The sequence below is a fragment of the Pholcus phalangioides genome, unplaced genomic scaffold, assembly GCF_987345545.1.
Source record: "Pholcus phalangioides strain wild (caught in Gottingen) unplaced genomic scaffold, Ppha-v1.0 ptg000024l_1, whole genome shotgun sequence".
Classification (NCBI taxonomy): domain Eukaryota; kingdom Metazoa; phylum Arthropoda; class Arachnida; order Araneae; family Pholcidae; genus Pholcus; species Pholcus phalangioides.
The window spans coordinates 2,249,959-2,272,462 of NW_028301616.1; the positions used below are offsets into that span (position 1 = coordinate 2,249,959).

At 35.5% G+C, this 22,504-nt stretch overlaps 1 protein-coding gene across 1 annotated transcript; it reads right to left on the bottom strand.

Moving 5' to 3' along the window:
* Positions 1-1,100: 1,100 nt before the first annotated feature.
* On the bottom strand, positions 1,101-22,095 carry LOC149068569 (lysine-specific demethylase 4A-like). The gene is made up of 3 exons (XM_089250484.1): positions 21,987-22,095; positions 15,021-15,132; positions 1,101-5,576 (listed from the first exon to the last, which is right to left on the bottom strand). The coding sequence occupies exon 3, from the start codon at positions 5,546-5,548 to the stop codon at positions 2,192-2,194; it is 3,357 nt and encodes a 1,118-aa protein (XP_089106610.1). The 5' UTR covers positions 5,549-5,576; positions 15,021-15,132; positions 21,987-22,095; the 3' UTR covers positions 1,101-2,191.
* Positions 22,096-22,504: the final 409 nt, after the last annotated feature.

Below are 22,504 nucleotides of genomic sequence, written 5' to 3' on the forward strand. Positions count from 1 at the left end.
AAATAAAATTGATATTTTCTGTGCATGCATAATTAACAATCATTTATTTAAAATGTTCCTATCTCACTGAATACTGGGATAGCACATTTTTAATTTCTTAACAGTGTGTCTCGTGTATAGTGTCAAGTTTTCTGTAAGTTTCGTAAAAACTGGTTGAAAACTCTGCACGTTGTAAGAAATATGCTATGAAAATTGGAATTTTTATAAAACAATTATATCTTTGTGAATATACGTGCTATTTTCCCGAAAATACACACAAGTACTGCATAAACGAAATAAAATATTCTGCAAAAGTTACAAATGATAAGCAGCTTTTATGATACAGGATTGATCAAAAACATTTTTTTCTCACTTAAATTTTTTTTCAGTCTCCTAAAAACATTTGTGACTGAATCTACACTGGAGAAAGCGTGAGTTCAAGTATTATGTTTACATACCCAAAATCGCAGAGTGGTGTGATACCATAGCCCATTTGCTTAAAACTGCCAGGTGTCCATAATATTGGCCACTCAGTGCATTAAAAAAGTTGAATTATAAAAATATTTGCAGTATGCAAATCATCTTCAACAGGACATGCTCAAAATTGATGTCGAAAAGTGTCAAACTTTCGACATCAATCCAAGAACACCTGAATGAGTTTCCCAAAAATTCTGGAAAACTTCCATTGTTAATTGTTTAAATCTTTTGGTCATCCAGATCAGCTGCCAGCTGAACTTTGTAGGCAGAAGTAAACCCCATACAAATGAACTACTCAAAGAACCTATCCATCGAGTGATTGAAGATGCTAATATTGTTGCATAAAAAACGGAATTTCATAATTTTAAGAGAAATGCACTCCAGCATATTCAGACATGAAAAGAGATAATCGTCACCACCGTTTATGTGCAGGTACTGTTCCGCATCAATTAAAGGTAAGAGCATGCGTCATGGCTAATGTATGGCCACTTTGCAAATTGATCAAACCATTTGATTAAAGTTAAGGAGAAATTAGATTAAAAGATTAGATTAGAAATTTAACATCTGGCTTTGGTCAACCCATTCACGAACTGGCCAGATTTTGGACGCTGGCTGTAACATATACAAATTTTCAAGCCTCACTTCTCAACAAATTTTTTTTATTAGACAAATTAAATCTCAAAAAGAAATCTTCTTGTATCACATAAAAATCACTTATAAAAGAAAGATAACTCTTAAGCAAAGCATCAAATTGACAATATTTACTTCAGCATTTTGTTTAGCACTAAGAATCTGCATCCATATTACTGCACTGTACTCTGTACAGTCATTTCCAAAATAAACATATCGTTATGAATAGAACAAATATTTTGGATCTATTTTCCACTACAAAGAATTTTAAACTCACCGATCCAGATTGCAATATTGTACAGAATTCAATTTTTCTTCGAGAACACATAAAAACTATTTCAAAACTTTACAATCCAAATTATGAAGAGACAATGATTATCGAATGAAAATTACTTAAAAGTGTCAGTGGGAAAAATGTTATCAAATTATAATCATTCACCAACTTTCAATTAAAAAAAAAAACTATTCTAAATTTTACTGAACTGTCTTTTATAATCTTAGTGCAGAAACCATAAAATGTCATTGTTTAGTAAGATACAAGAAACATTAAAGCAATGAACATGCATGAAACTACAGCATTCTATCCAAGTACTGATAAGAATTAAGTTTCCTCTCTTATGTCCATTTATTTACATGATATAAATTAAATCTATTTTTTTCACACTAGGACACAAACAAAAAAAAATAATTGATGAAAAAATGCAATATATGAGGAGGAAAAAAACCAGAGGGAGGACTACTACATAACACATATATCATGAATTCAAGAACATTTTGACAAAGTTTCGATACAAATACAATCTGCTGGAGCTTAACCAGAGTTCCAAACACTCAAAAGAGCTGCTCCGTACGTACATATATATATACACATACATAATAATTTTTATATACACTGTAATATTGGCTTTAACATTAAAACGCTGAGCAGCTTACTCTGAGTGCACAAAGTTCACCTGCCACGAACATGGCACAATTTACACACACGAAATTATGAATATCTCGTTCTCGAGAAATGGCAGTTTCACAAGAATAATGTGATGGATGTGAAAAAAAAAATCGAAAACTCAGCATATGAAGGAGGAAAAAAATCCAGTCATCTAAACATTCATGTATCCTGACAGTATTTTTGATTAGCGATTCTTCTGCGTTTCCCTTCGCTGGGAATCTGGAAATGATCGTGTCTCTCTGATGAATGGGACATTTTGGTGAGAACCATCCTTGGAATATGTTCGTCCTGTGCATATATTTGACTCCTCTCCAAGGAAAGTACTTTACCGTCATCAAACTCCACGACATAAATTTCGCAAGAGCGAGAGCCTTTGAACAGAGCACTATAGATTTTACCATCAGTCCATTTAACTCTGATCTTCTCGTTGATGTCTGGATTTCCCGCTGTGGTGTATTCTCTGTATACGATATCTTCCGGTAGAGTGTTGATAGACGTGGAGTTATCCTCAAAGAGGACTGAGTAAAATTCTTGTACGTAGGTATTTTGCACTTCAACCCAGTACCATCTGCGATTCCCATGCTTCGCTAGTACCTTATCGCCGACACTGACTGGGGTGAGCATCCTTTTTGGAGGTTTCTTACGAGCCCCCACGTGCTTTGTGCACATGACGTGTATAGGAGAAGGCCAGTCATTAGCTTCGTATACAACTCCTGCGACATATCCACAAGTTACATGGAAAGGTAGGTAGCACTTTCCAGAAAGACACTGAATACACGCACCTGCAACTGGAACCTGGCTCTGAGTCGATTTTAAACAGTATTTGCATTTGAGTTTCCATCTCGTAGGTGTAAGTTTAGACAAATTGATGGGTTCCTTGAGAATGATGTTTTCGAAGTAAATTTCTGGGATTATAATTGCACACAGCACATGAGCCCAACGACCATCATCTGTGGGCTTCAGGGCACCACCCCTGAGAACACAGAGGCAGCACTGTGCGTCTAAAGCATTATTTGAGCACCGAGTGCACATCCAAGGACCCATGTGAAGCATTGTGACGCCATAGCATGCTGCGTGAACGGATATTTTACAGCTTTCGCAGACCAGAAGAGTAGAGATACCTTCTTTGGACAACATGGGATTCTGATCAAGAATGCACTGGTTATCTATGCCGTTTCCAAAACAGAAAGCAGGCATATTGACTTTGCTGCGATGAACAGATTCATTTGGTGGATTTGGGTAGTTTTTAGTTATTTCTATGGGGCTAAAGATCATGCAGATACAACAATGAGGCTTGATGGAAGAACAATGCATGTTGAACTTCTGTTCTTCTTCAAAGTCAAAAGGCCTATGATGCCATAGTTCGAGAATAGGCAAAGCCCAGTTACCCAAGCTGTCAGATGCAGCTTTCACTGCTTTACTAGACGAACCTTTGGAATCCCTTCTATATCTTTTACGTTCTTTAGGCTTATCTATCTCACTTGATTCACCTGTTTTTGTTTCAGTTGTCATGTCAGTTTTTTCTGAATTATCAATCACTTGCTTGATGTGAGCGTTCAGAGAATTGGTGTCACTTTCTGAAATTTTTGAATATGATGCTTCCTTGGCAACTGAAGCAACATTTGAGACCATTTTATTTCTTTGAATCTTGAGTGGTTCAATTGTAATGTTTCCCATTCTTTTTAAGGTTGGATGACTTGTGTACTGTTTTGGCTGCACAAATTTAACTTTCAATCCCTGCGTCTGCTTGCAAGTCCAGCCACCAGCAGAATCGGCACCTTTCACTGATGTCGCACCTGAAGAGCCTTCTCTGACAAGTTTTGGTGGGCTTTCTTTAGAATTCGAACAAATTCCTATAGTTATGACACTCATTTGCTTTGGAGTAGAAGAACGATAACTTTGGTCAATACAAGTTAACTTCAGCGTTCCACAATTGATGGCTTCCTTAAATTTTGGAAATTTATTGAGTATTTCCTCGTCCAAAACTGATGCTTGTGCTGTCTCTGATTCCAAGCATGAAATTTCACTGACAGGTGATTCGGCTGCAATCAATGGTGGGGGCGATAAATCTAATGATTCATCTTCTACATTTGGCAGGATAATCTCTTCTGTATCTTCATCATAACATGTTCTTGGTTTATTGCATTCATAATCTTCAAACATCTCGTCCTCTTTCACAAGACTATTGTTTTTATGCCCTCTGATTTTAATCAGATCCTGCTCTATATCATCGCAGCTGTTTGAATTATCTGCATTGTCATTTTCTGCATTGATATCATCAACATCATATATTTCTGTCTCTTTCGTATCACCATCTTCTTCATCCGCTTTAGCAACGGAACTAATTTTAAATTTTGTTCTTTTTGGCTTTGATATAGGATGCCGTTTTATCTTTTGATAGCCTCCTCCACCCATTTTGGTCTTTTTCTGTTCTATCCTCTGAGCTGCTAAAGCAAGTTCCAATTTATTTGGAGGTGGAGCCGCATATACTTTAGAAGGCTCCTCAGGGTGTGGGCCGATATCACGTCCCATTTTCCAAAGTTCATAACGATCCGGTTGAAATTTTCGCACAAACATATCCATGCATATCTTCACGCAATCATTGCGACAAGTACAAGACGAAGCCCTTTTCCCGTACTCAACCCAACGAGGAAGAGCAAAATTTGTAGATTCTGCACAGTTGTATCCGTGATTGAATCCTGCATGATAGCCAAATGGAAAAGTGATCATGAATTCACCTGGCTCTTGAGTAATTTTGTTATATGGAATAGAATGATTTTTCAGAATATGAGGGGCGATAATTGTCATCTTATGCCTCAGAAACGCTGCGCAACTACTATAACTTGAATGAAAATAATTCTGAGCAAGGCGTTCCAAGCGACGACCATGCTCTGGCGGAACTGCATACCATGATTTCGGAGCACCGAAATGAAGATAATTAATGCTGTAAAGGTCCATATCCTCAGTGTGCCATGCAAATGTAGTTTTCCACATCCCAAAATAAAGATATGCTGTATTAACACCTTCTATCTGTATCTCGTAATCCTCTTTCACCAAATCCAGAATGGTATTCAGATGCTGGATGTTGAATTCCTTGACATCTTTGTCATACAACGAACCAGATATGTCAGCTCCATAAATCGGCGGATTATATGCAATGTTCCTCCAATACTTGCGTTCCAAATCCTCATAATCGAAGTGAGAAGGAGTTCTGTATTTTGGGCTCTCTGCGAGTTTCTGAAATTCCTTCACGCTCATGGCTTTCTTCTGCATATTATACTGATTAAACAGTCCCTCCCTCCCGGTGACGATTTGCTGTATGGGAGCAGGGATAACAAGATTTATGTCATCATAACCACTCTTTCTCGGACACCATTCTTCAGGAGGTATAATCTTTGCTAAACCCGCTTTATGTGCGCCCATAGACTCAATCTTTTCAATGTATCCAGAGAAATCTCTGAACTCGTCCATCGTAGGTCTGAAAACCTGAATTCGTGGTATCGAATTGCCAGCCATCGTGCACTTCTTCTATTGAATATCAAGTCTGTAACGATAATAAACAATTTTAGTGAGGAAAAACAAATGATATCAAGCCAACATACAATCAAGATTATAAGCTTGGTCAAACATTACTGGAAATAATTCAGTTCATTTAACAACTTGTAGCTTTTGAACTACATTGAATCATCATTAAATTAAAATTGAAGATGTAACATTTTAAATACACTACTTTACAGCATACAGGGGTGCAAGCGCCCCTCATCTATTTTGGAGCATCAAATTTCATTTTTGGAGCAGAAATTTTAAAAATGGAGCAGAACTAAAAATGAACTATATCTGTAATATAAGTAATTTTTCTGTGAAATGCCAGAAGTTTTGCCAAAAATGGTTGAAACAAATAATTCTAAATAAATTTCCTTCATAAATTAAAATCCATTTAAATTTTTTCTGAATTATCTTATCTGTCACTACTAAACATGCATTACTGAAATGACGAATAAAAATTATTAGACTCTTTTCAAATTAAGCAACATGCATACTAAAAACCTAGGCAGCAAGAATTTCTGCTGCTTCAACACCAAAATCTTATTCATCCTGATATAGCAAAAAAGTGTGTGCAGAATATAATAAGGGTTTCAGTGAAAAAAAAATTAGCTTCTCACAGAATTTAAAGGAATTATTAAATTTAAAATCAAAATGCAAAAAACAAGAAAAATATAAATACCTTATTTACTTAAATAATTTCTCAACCTAATATCATGTTAATAGATTACTAATCACAAGTCACTTTCAGAAGTTCAGCATCTCAATGACAATTTTTTTTCAAATTTTTCATGCCCTTGAACATAAGATTTTGTATGTCTTATTCCATTAAAGCATTGGATGGACAAATTTTTCAATGTTTGAACAGACTTATTTATTTGTTAACAATGAACTCTTTCACTGATCTCTTTCACTGTCTGCGTTACCATGTGCTAAAGATGAAACAGCCTTCACCAAAACTCGCAAAATTATGAACTTTGGGCTGCTTTCAAGGTTACAAAGTTTGAATATGTCTGCCCAATATCTATCTATTCTCTGAACTGATTTCACTTCTTGTAATTCTTTGCATTGTAGTGCAACCCATCCATCACACATAATTAATAGTGCTACAATGTTGAGCAACATCCCAGCAATACGTGAGGGAGCAATGTACCATCCCAGCAATGCACGAGAGGGACAGCGAAAAACAACAAAGGGTGCAAACGTTTCATTCTCTCCAACATGTTTTGGAAAGGTAGGACATTAATATAAAAAAGGTATCTCACAGAAGTTATGTAAAATGAGCAAGCTCCTATGGGTGCCGCTCTAGGAGGGGTGCCAAATGGAGTTGAAAGGGCGAAAAAAGCTTTGTTGACCAAAAAAAAGAGTCGTCAGTAGCGCCAAAAATAGATTAGAAAATAGGGTAGAAATTTTTTTCCTCGAGCTGCTCCTGTTCACCAAATCCGGATTTTCGCAATGTGAAATTGTCACGATCGGCAACCGCCGACGATAACCACACGACCACATAGTGACTAGATGACAAAACTATGAATATTTTTTTCAGCTGGAGTTTTTGTTGGTTTTCATGTTTTTGCTCGATCAAATTCCATATTGAGTAGATATGCAAATGTAAGTACCGCGTCAGATGACGTAGTAAGATTGTATAAAAAAGATTATGTGAACTCCGATCATATGGTGATGAAGACGGAGGCCGATACGGGTATGTCGATTGATAAGGTTTTTGAGCTTAAGGATTTGAAATAAATAGATGTGTTACTTTAGTATGAAAAAATTCGTGTCTTTATTTGAATTGAATTTTTTTTAACAGTTTTTACAGATCCTATTTTTTTCCAACGATCTCCGAAAAAATTCGGTAATTTAAACGAGTAAACCAATCCCCTTTTCGATGTATGCTGTCTTTGAATGCAGGTTGGCAGACGCGAAATTACCGTTATTTTCAGTATATAACCCGAAGAAGAAATCGGAAAATTCGACATATTCATTCAGGGACTTTGATAGCCCGCCAGTTAACCAATAACAGTATAGGACTTTATACTTCAAGGCAGTAGAACTACTTTCCAAGGTCACGAGATAACGCGATTGTGGTAGATGGTGGGAAGTGAAAAAAATTGAAGTTTCTCGTTCCATATCTTTTTCCGTGTCTCGGAAAGAACGCGTCCTTTGAACAAAATTTTCATGCTTCTTTTTCCTAAATTCCGGATATTTGACGCACTACAGTGCATTAGCGGTACCTCCGCGAACCACAAACAAGAATTGGCGCAAATGCGCAGGGATTCGGCGCCTTGGCGCACCATGTAGCAAGAGAACCGTTTAGGCGCAGTTTGGCGCAATTGGAGCAGCTCTTGCACCCCTGCATACCAACTCCAGTCATATATCACCGTATGAAAATTTCCAACTAACAGAGTTGAGTGGGAAATGAAGGCGGCGTCTATTGGTGGTGGCCCCAGGCTCGATAGGTAAAGAACTTTTTCTGATGTTCTTTTGGCTGGATTCAAACTCGTGAACCTTGATGGCAACATTTTAAATATACTGTAAAACCTGATCTAACAAACTGATTTACCAAATGTCTCAATTTAACAATTTTTTTCTGAAATTTTGACAAAAATAAAAACCTTTGATTTTAAAGATTTTTTTGAACTATCCTACATTTTTTTGCTTTTGTCACCCAAAACCACAATTCAAAGATTTTGCTTTCCAGAATTTTATCTTCATCTCTTCTTTAGGGACAGACAAAAAAAGGGAGCTAGAATCTGTTCTTTCCAGTAAACGAGACAATAAAGCCATTAGGGAGTGTAAGATTGGGAAGGTTTCAGTGGCCAATATCATGAAACATTTTGCTGTCTGCATGTTTAGATTTCACTAAAGAAATAAAATTAAAGTAGAGTTTGTACTCTGTTTTGACAAGCAAAGAACAGCGAGTCATCTAAACAGAAAATTATCACAAAAATTAGAACTTTGCCTGGTTTTAATTTATACAAAGACGTGTCAATATTTTGTATAAATTAAACAGAAAATGTTTTTCCGGTTTGCAAAAAAATGACAATTTTGACGGAATTTGATAAAAATGTTGGACATACCAAACTTCTATGAAGCAATTTCTTCAAGCATCATGATTTTATATTCTCAAGTTTATATATATTTTTCAATTGTTTTCAAAAATAAGTTGTAGCAACCCTAAAGTATGTAGCTTTTAAAATTTTCCATTTCGAGCGTGTTTATGCTCCTGATCAATATATAAACAGTATATAAATCGGACTCAAATTTAACAATTTACCTGATTTAATGAATAAAATTGTTGGTTTCTTTCAATTTGTTATATCTGAGTTTGGCTGTACTAATGCACAGCAGAATCTTATTGCAACAGATACCAACATGGCTTGATGAACTTTCTTAGGAAAAAGTATACATTTTCTAATAAACAGTCTGAAATAGTTTGTTTTTTAAACTTTCCCATGACTTGATGACTTCTTTACCATTTTGGTATTTCCAGGGCTTCCACTCAAAGAATTATAAAAAGTAGGATGGTGAGTACCCCCTCCTACATTTCAATATAACCAACAATATAACCATCTTACCGACAATATAATCATAGCCTTATGAAGGAAAAAACACAAATTTATTTTTGAAAAAAAAATTTCCCATCACTATTTCAGTATCCTATAAGATTGACTGTGTACCATAATTTTGAATGATGAATGTTAGTTACGTTATTGTCAAAGTTCAAGCAAATGTCACCAAGTCAACAAAAAACCTTTTGACGTACTACTAGTTGACTGGAAGGAATCTCCAATAAATTCAAGGCTCCCACTCAAAAAATGAGAAAAAGTAAGAAAATGCAGGACTAAAAAGTAGGATGGGGGAGGATAACCCCCCTTAGACAACATAATCATAGCATAATGGAAAAAAATTCCTAAAAAAACTTTTTTTTTCCAAACAAAAAATTCAAATAATTTAAAAAAAATTAATTTTGAATTAACTTATTTTTTTCATAGCACTATTTCAGTTTCCTATAAGATTGACTCAAGCCAAACCAAAATTATAAATGACTTGGTTACAAAACCAATTTTTGGCCAAAACAGTGCAACAACACACCACAGATAATTCTTTTCTGTCTCTCCTCACATATATTACATTCTTTTTTGGAGTCTTCCAAAGTGCAGAGTTTGTCAACTCTCTTCGACAATGCACAGCAAATTTTGAAGAAGTACGTTTTTTAAGAATGACGCTCCTTCGGGGTCACTTTCAAAAGCACAGTGCAAAATGTGTAGATTACAAGCAAGATGTAAATAAGGCAAGGTGAACCAGATAGTTTTACTGTGTTGTCCATCATTTTTTAAAGGGATTTGTTCACATTTTACTGTTCAATGCCAGTATAATCATTTTTGACAAATGAAGCACTTCCATTTCTAGCTCTTTGCTGAGCATTGTAAATATTGTTTATACCTCTTCAAGTCTTAAAAATACAGAAGACAACTGAATGCTATTGGGTAGCATCAGAATCACCAAACCTAGAATAGGTCTATGTATCCAACTGCTTTGAAATACAAACTGTTGTTTCACCTATTTGCACAGTAATTTTTAATTATGAATGTTAGTGTCCAAGACCATGAAGTAATAAATACAAAATTATTTTTCCATCCAGACAGAAGTTTTTAATGACTACTATACTTGTTGAACCCTCAAACTAAGCAAATGAAAAATTAATCGACCAAATGGTCCACATAAACCCCTCCAAATAACCTTAAAAATGATACAATTTCTGTTTTAGCAGAATCATTAATTGCATTCTCCAACATTTGTAATATTTGGCAATATATCAATGATTTCCATGCTCAATTAAAATCAATTACACAAATTTTGTCAATAGGATTTGGTAAAAAACTAGGAAAAGTAGGACAAAAACTAGAAAACAGGACAAAACCGAGAAAGTAGGACATTTTACCAAAAAGTAGAAAAAGTAGGACGAGAGGTCCCTGTAAATTATTTCATGATATGAACAACTACAAACCACGTTCCAGTTATCAAAAGATCAGTAAACCTACTGTAGCAGTTAGAAATCGTTAAAATAATTTTTATTGTTTTTTATAATGACTCAAAAGTTTAAATTGATAAAATATCAAAACTGGAGTTAACGACTTTTGCATGTATGCCGACGATATAATCAATATATTCTAAGACCATTAAGTAGTAAATACACAATCATTTTTTCTATCCAGATAGAAGTTTTACTACTACTACTCAAACACTACTCAAAACACTGACACAAAATGAGTTTTTGAACCTTCCAACTAAGCAAAGGAAAAATTATGAACCACATATACCCCCAAATAACCTCAAAAAACGATACAATTTCTGCTTTGGCAGAATCATTAATTGCAATCTACTACATTTGTATTATTTGACAATATTTTGATCTGTGATTCCCTTTTCATTTAAAAAAAAGTTACACAGATTTTGTTGACAAGATTTTGTAAAAAAAGTAAGACAAAACCAGAAAGTAGGACATTTTACCAAAAAGTAGGAAAAGTGGGAACTCCTGTATTTAACATCTCTGCTGACAGCTTTAAAAGATTTTGTATTCTCTTTGAACTCTAACTGAATAGTACACACATAAAATTGTGTTTCTTAGTCACTTGATAACCTGTCTGCAGAAATTCGTCACAAGCCCCAAATACTAATAACATTTTTTTATTATAACGAAGAAAAAAATTTTTTTCAATCAATTTAATGCATAAAATATCGTTATAATAAAGCAGTTTTTCTTTGAAATCTTGTTACAAAAGGAGGGAAGAAGCAGTATTAAGTATATATTTTTCCCTAAATCTTTTTGAACAATTGGAAATAATGCAAATTTATTGAAAACTGTTAGGCATATGTGCTATTAATCTGGAAACTAAAATAAAAGAATATCTTGAAAATGGAATCACAACATGGGATAAAATCAAATAAAGTGTCATGTCCAATGGGATAAAGAAAAGCAAATGAATTAATAAAACACAACAAACGAAATAATGATAAAGATCTTAACCTAGATCGGCATATAAGGACTTTCTAATAATCGTCATTCCTAAAATTCAAGTTTCAATTAGTCGTTAAAAAATTTTGTTGATAATATATTTGGCTTGGCCACGTAACTGGCAAGCCGTAGAAAGCTTTTTATATTTTATCAAATAATTTCATTTCTTTTTATTTTATCAAATACTTTTGTACAAAAAAGTGCTACCGATTATCTTCAGTAAATAGCAATGGCATAAATATAAATTTTTTATTAGAGTATATGAACAGATTTTTGCAGCTTTTGTAACCCGAATTTTTTTTTTCAAATAGCCACAACAATTTCAACTTATTAACTGACCAAGTGTTATAGCATTTCAATGCATGATTTCAAATTAAATTTTTTGAAAAAGAACCAATTTAGCAATTCAATCAGCATGACAAGATGCTCTAACTATGACTCAGGGGTGGAGCAGCAAAATTCAGGATTCAGAGAAGTTTTGGAGCAGCAAAATTCAGGATTCGGAGCAGATATTTATAAATTGGAAGCAGCGAAATTAAGAATATTTTCGTTAACCCCCACCCCTTTCCAAAATAAAACAACTGCACTGTCTTTTGTTATCAAACATCTTTGCATCAGCTTGTTTTTTGTTTTTCAGGCTTTTGACACCTTGTTTGAAAGAGCAGCTGTCATAAAAGTTTTCACACCAGTCTATTTAAGATGATTTTTGCTTACTGAGGACACTATTTGCTGTCTGGAACAGCAGCACTTCAAATGGAATTAAACTTTTCTATAAGTTTTCAATTTTTTTTTTATACTCGGAAAGAAATTGTTGCAAAATGGGAGAGAATTTCGGAAGAATCAACACAATGTTTGGCGATTCAGCACTCATTATCTGACGATATTGGTGATCTGACACTCGTTATTTGGCAATTCATTTAGGGAATTCACTCATTCTGAAGCATTGGCGATTTAATGCTTGTTATTCAGCGAAGTTTCTAAATTACCATTCATAATTCGGCGGACATGCTCTTTTTATTCCCGGAATGAAAATTTTAAGAAACATCAGGATGTGACGCAATGACGATCGACTACAGTAATTTCTGCTGCTTCTATTGGCGCCTTTTTTTTTTTTTGAAAACGGACACTGGCTCACATTTGCACTTTAAAGCTGAAAGACCATTGTAAACCATCTTCAGCAGCACGATCACGAATAGGTTTCGCGATGGAATGCATGATGTGTGTGTGTGTGAGGGACCGTGATTATCCCAATCCAATTTTTGAGGACAAAGTAGATCACAGGAACTTCCAGGAAAATCCGCAAATTGATTCAAAATAAATAAATAAATCTGCGACCTTCTCTCTCTCTCTATAGTTTAAGTGCAGTGGAATAAAACACGCTCTTCTTGGAAAGAATCGTTTCACGGCAAGCAGGAACAAAAATTAGGCATCCTTTCCGAAATGCAGAAGAGTCATTTACTTTAAATTGTTTTGCAGCAGCATTATGCTTATGTGTACAAATATACAGCGTCCTCTTGTATAGGCTTTGAATGGTCAATAATACAATAATATTTCATAAATAAATACTAGCTATAATACCTGGTGCTGCCCGGGTTTTCTTCAATTTCTGTAAGAGGATTGATAATGTGGCAAACCATTATAACAGAATAAACTATTATACATTACATTGGCAATATTGAAATGACAAACCATTTTGTAAAGGCATATGCACATCTGACACACATTGCTAGGGAACCACGATAGCCAAAGTAAATATTCCTAAAGTGATTGTTGAGGAAGAGAAACCATTGTTGCCCAACAGTTTTCTGCCCATTTCGGGCATTTGCCCAGCTCTGACGCAATTTTAAAGTGCCTATCATTCAAGTCGGGTCCCATTTGGTATATATGCAAAATTTGATGACAGATCTAAAATTGTAGATATGTATAGAGAGCGCACGCGTACACACACACACACAAAATCAATTTCATATGTAGATTTGCATATTCCCCTGACTTTTGCCAAATATTTTACATTCTCCCTGACCATTTTTCATCTCCTTTTTCAGGTCGCTGGAACAGTGTTCAAATAAAGCGATTTTGCATCAATAATTGCTTATCAGTGACTAAGCTTTAGCATTTAGCTTTTCCTTCTAAAAAAAAAGAATAGAATCATCCTACGTGATACAAAATGACTTAGCCAAGTCTCGTCTTTTGTCTAGAGGGGCTATACCTTTGTGACAGGGCCCCTAAAGCAGAATGTTTTGACGTTATGAAACGAACCCTTAGCTGACTGAAAATTGCTCTGCAGTAAAAATTTCCATAACAGTAAATTAGAATTAAGCTTAAAAGTTTTCAGGTTTTTTGGCCGACGTGAAGTACAGTTTTCGTCTTTCAGCGTTTCATTCACATGAGTGGCAAACATTTTCAAGAAATCATTGCGTATCGACGGGCAAAAGACTTACTACTTACGCCTTCTCCCTGCTTGAGTCGCACTGTCTCGTCTGGATTGGTCTGTTGAGTCAGTCTGTTTTCCCCATTGGCCAAAGTTGTTCCTAAGGACTCTGGATAATGCTTGGGTTTCAATCTCATCATTTTTAAAATGGGAAACCAAGCACTGTTGATTTTCATCCTCTATTCCTTTCTGTTGAAGCAGTTCTTGTGTTTTTGAATTTTGATAGCTTCTCTAAAAATACGTGGAAAATATCTCATGTCGTTGAATAACACTTGGGTGTTTGTGAAGAGAATTTTGTGGTCAAGCATTACCCAGAGCCCTTAGGAACAACTTCGGCCAATGGGGGAAAACAGACTTGCTCAACAGACCAATCCCGACAAGGCAGTGTGACTCAAGCAGGGAGAAGGCTTAAGTAGTAGCTTTTTGCCTGCCGTTACGTAATGATTTCTTGAAAATGTTCGCCACTCGTGTGAATGAAATGTCGAAAGACCCAAAAACTTTTAAGCTCAATTCTAATTTACACAATGGCCACGAAAGCCTTTTTTATTCCATAACAGTGTTTTGTACACAAAAGAGTTTTTCTCCATCTTTTCTCAAGATTTTTCCCGAGATCAATCTGCAGCAGCATTGATTGTTCTGCAACATGTCACCGTTTTTTGTATATTCTGCTTCGGGGGACAGGGCTATACCTTACAACAAAGACGGAGCAAGTTTTGACCTCATGAAAGCTCGGGTTATCCTTTGGCACAATTGAGGACGTCTGATCAATCTGAGCTACTGCCCACTTTCCTCCATGTAAACTAGAAATAATGAATTGTAACAATGAAAAAGGATGGAAGAAAATGCATAATGACAATATCAGATGAGAATAACTTATAAGAATTAGTGCAAAATCTGTTAAATTTTTACATTCATGATTTCATGTATTACTTCATGCAAGGCAAGATTTCAAGCGATGTCTCACATCACAAAAAATATTACTTCTGCAAAATACATACCAAAACCATCAAAAGAGCTTTTTTTTCAAGATCAGCAGCAATAACGAAACGCAACTATATTCAAGTCAGATCCAAATAACAAAGTAAAAAACTGGTGATGCCCATCAGAAACCTAACAGTAAAAACAAGTAAAAAGTCAAATTAGGAATTTAAACAATAATGTTTAAGCAACTGAAAATCCCAATCTTTCATACACAAACCAAATCAAATTCCTACATTCCCTTGGGTAACATGGAGTTTAGATACCCTCCAGAAAGTCTTAAAATACAGTATGTTGGTAGCGTTAGGTATCTGTAGCCAAAGTATATGCAAGGACAAGCATTTTTGTCCTTTTAATTAGTTCATCCAAATCACAATTTGGAATGACAAAAAGCCAATTTGCTGATTTTCCTTAACTCTTTGCATCCCAGAGGTTTTTTTCGGCACTTCGTTAGTACACAGTTGATACTTTATATCGCCTCCCCCACAATGAGGAAGGCCCCTGAACGTTTGCCCTTTGATGTTTTTGTATAGCTTATTAGTTTTGCTGAGAAGCCAAATTCACGGGACCCTTATTATCGTTAGGGGTTGCGTAATAACAAAGCACAGTTGCTTCCTAATGTAGTCCTATACCTCACAGAGTCCCCACCTCAATAGAGGACCACAAAAGGTTCAATTTGGGTGCACGGGGGGAACCCCCCCCCCTACCAAGAATTTAAGGATATACAATTTAACTGTATTATGCAAAGCAGCAGGTACCCCATGTAGACGATCCTGAATTATGTACACATGGGACGTACTGCAACCATACCCAAAGATGAAAACTAAACAGAAAAGGCATTGAATAGAAAAAGCCATCACATAATTATCATTTTAAAAGTGCCTACCGTACCAAATATAGGTTTGGCCTCCTACAAGACTGTCACTCATAAGAAAAGGTTTTTTTTATAAGATGGAGCAAATATCTTTAATTGAAAAATACAATCTAACTTTTTAAATTTTTGAGAAGCGTTTGCAGCCTTCATTCCAAAATCTGCTACATATGTCACAAAACAATCAATACTACTGCAGAACAATCGGGAAAAATTTTAAGAAACAATATTATGAGAATTGTTACCGTCAGAACATTTCCAGTCAACTGAAGGTTTGTTGCCAAACAATGCAAAACATTCTGCTTTGGGGTTTAGGACGATTTATAGACTCATTGTTTTGTGTGACTTTGAAAAAGAACTTATCCAATGACACTTGCTTCAGCCTTCATTTTAGGATTTCTCGGAATTTAAAAACTACATTGTCACTCGCCAGATTATCATGTCACATAAACATATTCATGTCACATATTTGTCAAACATATGCATTTTGTTTGGTGAATTATAAATTTTTGTCCATTGCATCTGCAGCTCTACTTCCCGCCATTGACGATTTTTCAGCAATTTTAGCAATAGTAAACAATTTTACTTGCATTTGACAATTTTTTTGGCGATAATTTGTGATATCCCATATGGATCCCGATTTTCTGTTTCCGTATTTTTATGTAAGAAATATGGTCAGCCTAGATCCTGTTGTGTGTATTGATACTTTTCTACTGGAACACATTTGGTGGACCGTAGTTTGCCCATCAAAGTTATATTGAATAATGCAATCAGCCCAGTTTTCTCCAAGCAGAATTGAAAACAACTCCAAGTGCACATACGCGTTTCATATCATAGACAGTCACGCTCGCACACGTTCATTTTTCGAATGAGGTACGCTACTGAAGACTGCAAGGGAGAATATTACCCACAATACATGTATAGACAAAAGTGAAAACCATTAACTCAGTTGGGATAACTTGAAAATAATCAAAGCACAAAACATTTTGCTCGTAATGCAAATAACCGCTCATTAACAGTCAAAATCTGCTCAAAATTTTTGCACATCATGTGAACTGCTTATTAACCAAAGGTCCACTGTATCATTCAAAATAGTCTGGATTTTTATTATTTTCAATACAGTATCTGGTCTAGGATATGTTATATTCTTAATCTTGATCCCTCATTTAGTCTAGAATGTTGCTTTGTGTGTTATTGTTTTTGTCGTTTCCGTTTTATCATTTTTTTTTTTTTTGTTTTAACAGCCATGTTCGATAAATTTTTTGTTATTCATCCCTCTTGCGTGATGTGTTGAAGATTTTTTTCTTTGGTGAGAAAAATGCCCGAAAGCATGACGAGAAGTTTGCCAAGAGTAAAATGGAGCCATGCTTTTGAACATCTTTTTTGCCAATGAAATGAATCACTAAAAGAAATAGTAATACTATATGGCTGTTAAAACAAAAAAATTAACACCAAAAACAAGTTTCTTATACTAAAATAAGGGATCAACATTTAAAATAAAACATTTTAGACAAGATACAGGATTGAAAGTAATAAAAACCCACAAACTCTCTTCAAATAATACAATGGGCAGTAGGGGGGAACTCTGGCATAGCTGCCAACTTTTGAAAATGAATATTCGGGCGATTTTTGAGCGAACCCGTATTTTATGATAAAACCACTCCCTAATAAATACGAAAGGGATTTTTCCAAATAAAATAGGTATTTTCCACAAATTAAAGTTAAAGTGTAGGGAATAAAATCCCTACTGAAAAACCAAAGTCTAATTAAAATAGGGATTTTACCCTTGGGAATAAAATCCCTAAGCAAAAAACAAGTGAAATGGGAGGCCAAAACTTCAAAATGGTGATCTAAAAAATGTGTTCAATCAGAAACGCTGTGAACAAACATTCTGCGTGAATGACGCCAAAATCATCGGAAGATGAAGGGGAAAAAAAACCGTCTATTTTTAAATACAAATACAACGCCACAACAGGCAAATTGCGCAACGAGGTGGCTGACGTAAGTACATCATGGATCCCGAGCCCTACCTACTACTGCTACACCACACATGCACCCCCCCCCCCCGCGGAACCCCCAACGAATCGGTACATGCGGGAATGTGCGTGTACGTGTAGTGAAACCTGACGTGAAGTTTTTTGTTTCTCTGTAATGCTTGTTATGTGTAGAGCTGCCATCTGCCACCAGTTTTTCTAACTATGAGTGAAGTGTTATGATTGAATGATTTATCGTTGTAGGACTGTTGCTCTCTGTGGCAAGACTTTTTAACGGGGAGATCGGCTCGCATTTGCGCCTTGAAGTTGGGAACCACAGAAAACCAACTTCAGCCGACCACCACTGTGGGGTTCGAACCTGGATCCTCGCATCGCGAGTCCGTCACTGTAACCACTCGACCACCACAGCGGCAAACTATTTGTAGGTGGGCGGGTTTGAACCCATGTACCCTGAACTCTTCACATCTCTAACTCCATATCTTACCAACCCAAAACTACAACACTGACTTTTTGTGACACTTGCTTGATTTTTTTTTTTCCCCATTTCACATGAGTGATGATGACAGTCTTTTCATGATCGATGTTTATGTCCGTAACACAACTTGTAAAAAGGAAAAGTCTGCCCTTTTCTGGAACGTTTGATGAAAGGAAATTCATCGGAATAAGTATCTTTAAAATTGATTAAATATGTTTTTGCTTATCAATATTCATGTTTTGTTATATCGCACGTAAATAACTTCAACAAAAGAAATTTTGACCATATGTGCGTCACTATAATCTTCAATTATTATCCAGGACTATTGGCTGCTAAGCTATTTTCCTGCACGATAAGACAAACAACTTTCTTGTTACCATCAGAGGGTTTGTAAAACTTCATTAAAAAGGGAATTTCGCCATGTACGACGTTTGACGTCATTTTGAAAGGAGAGGAAAAAAAAAAAAAGAGGCTTCATGCCCCACAAGAAATTTCTTAAAGATTGTTTTCATAAGCGGGGATTATTTTTAAATGAAGTAGAGTTTTTTTAGGGATGACTAGGGATTTTTTGTGATTTTCGTAAAAATTCGGGAGGTCGAGGGATGAAGCTAAAATTTGGGAGATTCCCGGAAAATTCGGAAGACTTGGCAGCTATGCTCTGGGTTTGGTCAAAAACAGTCTCTGGGTTCAATAAAAACACAAATGCGGGATTAAAATGGGTGGTATGCAAAAAACTAATAAAAATGAAAATACAAAATTACGACCTGATAAAACAAATCTGAAATGAGATATTCAAACAAGAAAAACAATGTGTTATGCTAGGAAAATGGTATGTACCATATAACCTATAAACGAACAAAAAAACAACTATAAAATGCTAACAAACTTGATTCAAACGCACGCTCTTTATACTAAAGCCTATTGTTACTAACAACCTCTAAAGGTGATGTCACCTGCAGACGATAACCAATAGCAAAAGAGGAAATGACAACACAGACACCAAAGCAAATGATAGCCGGTGGAAAAAAATTCAAACAAAAGAAAATGATCATCGCAGACCAGGAAGAAAAGTAGCAAAGAACTAGAAAATATAAATCTGAAAAAAAAAAAAAAATACTACAGCTGTTCTGGAGATTTTTTTCCCTTCCTTTGGCAAGAAAGACAACCGAAAGCATGACTCTGTTTCATTCTTGGCGACTTCTTGTCATGCTTTTGGATGTTTTTTCACCAAAGAAAAAAAATTACCAGCACATCGCCAAAAAGGGATTTTTTTTATAGCTGTTCCTGATTTACATACCGTTAAAAATAAAATAAATTAATCAATTTCAAAGCACAAAATGTGTTCATTCATACAATAGTAAATGAAAAAATCATCCAGAGGACCCCTTATAAACTTAGATAGATCACAGGTTGAAAAATACTGTCATAGTTGTTCCAAATGCAGAAACAATCATTTTTCCCAGCAAGTACATGTACCCCCCTCCCCTCAAAACCTGTTCAAGGACTCTGCACGGGGTCCATGGACCACTGATTAAGAACCTCTGCTGTACATAAACGTCAAGCAAGCCGATATACAGAAACAATTGCACATCCAAAGTCTTAAGTAATATTTTCATCACATTAATACATAATAATTTGTATATTAATCTTGGGTTAATATACAAACTAAAGTCCATTAAATAATCCAGACCGCCAAATCCAATATAATCCAGATTGCCAAGGGCGCTATAAGTCGCCAGCGCCGGCGCTCTCAGTTATGCCGATTGGGCTCTCACTTGCTTTGCCGGGTTGTCATTGTTCTAGATTTTTCCACGATAGCTTCCATTACCCATCCATTATAGATGGCGCTTAAAGCGCGGGCGATTCAAACGGATAACAGCGTTTTTTCCCTTTGTGCAGTAGCGTCGTTGTCTTGGATTATTCCCGATGCGATTACCTTTCGTTAGTTGTTTTTAGCGTGTCTTTTCAAATGTTTGAATAGTCATTTAGTGTTTTTCGTTCCGAGCGTTAGGATTACATTTTCGTCGACCGGTAGGGCTGTATCCTTTTTATTTATTTTTCTTATTAATATTCGTTATTTTATTTTATTTCCATTATTTATTTAAAAGAATCTGGATACCCGGAAATAGTCTTTAATTTTTTTTACGTAGAATATGCTTATTTTTACACCATGCATGACCGTTGTTTATTTAAATATACTATTATATTTCATTTGTGTTTCATGATATTTTTCATATTTGAATGGGTTTTTATTATTGTTTTCCATGCTGGCGATTTTTTTTCCAGCGTCCGCAGTGTCTAACGGCCTTGGCGACTTTTGGTCGGGTCGTCGGACATGTTTGGCGCCAGAAATCGCCAATCTCTGGATTATACAGCACCTGTTCCTCCATTAATAACAAAATACATTAATTAAGAGATAACTACATTAATCTTTAAACATTTACATTAAAGCAAGGTGGCTCAACCTTTACGAGAGAGAGTGCAGACTACTTCATTAGTTTGAAAAATTTTTGCAGGACAAGTGCTCTGGAACTGTGCCGCAGGTCACTCAAATGATCTGTGAATGTGCTGTGGTTCCCTTAAGAACACTTGCGTGAGGAAAACTGCACCGTGAGACACTTAAGTGATCTGGAACTGTAGCACGAGTCACAATTTGGAACTATGACATGTTCATGATCTTTAACTGCGCCACAGGTCACTCAGGTGATCTGTGAATATGCTGCGGTTCACTTAAATCAGAGGTCTTCAACCTTTTTTTAGTCGAGAGCACTGCCTGTACCCATCATCAAAAAAAGAGCACCCTTACAGGCAAGTTTGACATACGACTGCATGAAATCAAGATGATTTCAATCCTTCAACTCAATTTGTACAAGGTGTTTACTTGGGACGTTGATCAAGTGCTTGCGAGCACAAAATCAAACACATAATAGGAGCATCGAGCACCCTGGGTGCTTTATGGGGAGCACCGTCGCGAGCAACGGGTTGATTAAGTGATCCGAGAATGTGCTGCGGGCCACACGAGTAACGTCGAAACTGCATCGCGGGGTCACTTACGTGATCCGGAAATATACCTCGAGTCACGATCTGGAACTGTGCCGAGGGTCAGTTAAATTATCTCGAAATGTACCGCTAAGTCCGTTTTCACAAAATTAGGTTTGAGGTCGAGGGGCCACATTCGGGCCACGGGTTGAGTACAAATGCATAAAATAGAACACTGATAAACGCATGGATCATGAATGATTCCATTTGAAACATGCGCTTCACGAACACAAGTATCTGAAAGCAAGTGTAAACAAACTCGATGGAGCACGTTGAAACACAGCGCGCCGCTTGTTTACAAACTTAAAAACAATAAGTCGTACAATCAATTTTTTAAATAACTCGCCGCATACCTATACAAGATTTATAAACAAATATTGTTTACAAGTTTTAGATGAAAACCGCGTTAGTATTCAAATAACTGTCAATGTATACAGGAAGGGATACCTCCATTGGGAATATAAAAAAAAAAAAGAGACGCTACCAACAACACACGCAACGACCAGAAGAGAAATGAATGAACAGACTTTCCATTATTAATACAATCGTTATAAACGAGCAAGGAAATAATCGGATATAACAACTATTTTTTATAAATAATACTTACCTTTATAGCGGCAATTTCAATTCACGAAATTAAATTGACTTAACAATATCATTTATTTTCAAGGAGATTACTCACAATCAATGCCAAAAAAAATTATCATTCTCACGATATCGACATAAACCCTTTCGGTTTTTTGCAAGGAGTAAAAAATAAAGTGAAAGTCACAACAACCAATAATAGGTTGGAAAAAAACAAAATAAACTTTAGAAAAATTTTTAACTTTCAATTAATAGTCGTTATGCTTTCATAATTAAATTCAAATAAAATTGATTCAATTTTTCATGTAGTCTTTAGCACATATATGTAAACGTAGTCTATAATTTTCTCGCTACATTTCCAATTCTTTTTCTTTCAGTTATTTATTTGGTTGATTTAATTTTTACTATAGATTAGCGAAGAATTTTAATTAAAAAATTATTTCGATATGTTTTTATGTTTGATAAAATTTTTTCTTTGGTTTTCTTGCAAATTGTGATGTTTTCGTAACCGTTATCTCCCTTGGTTAAAAAGCCACTGGA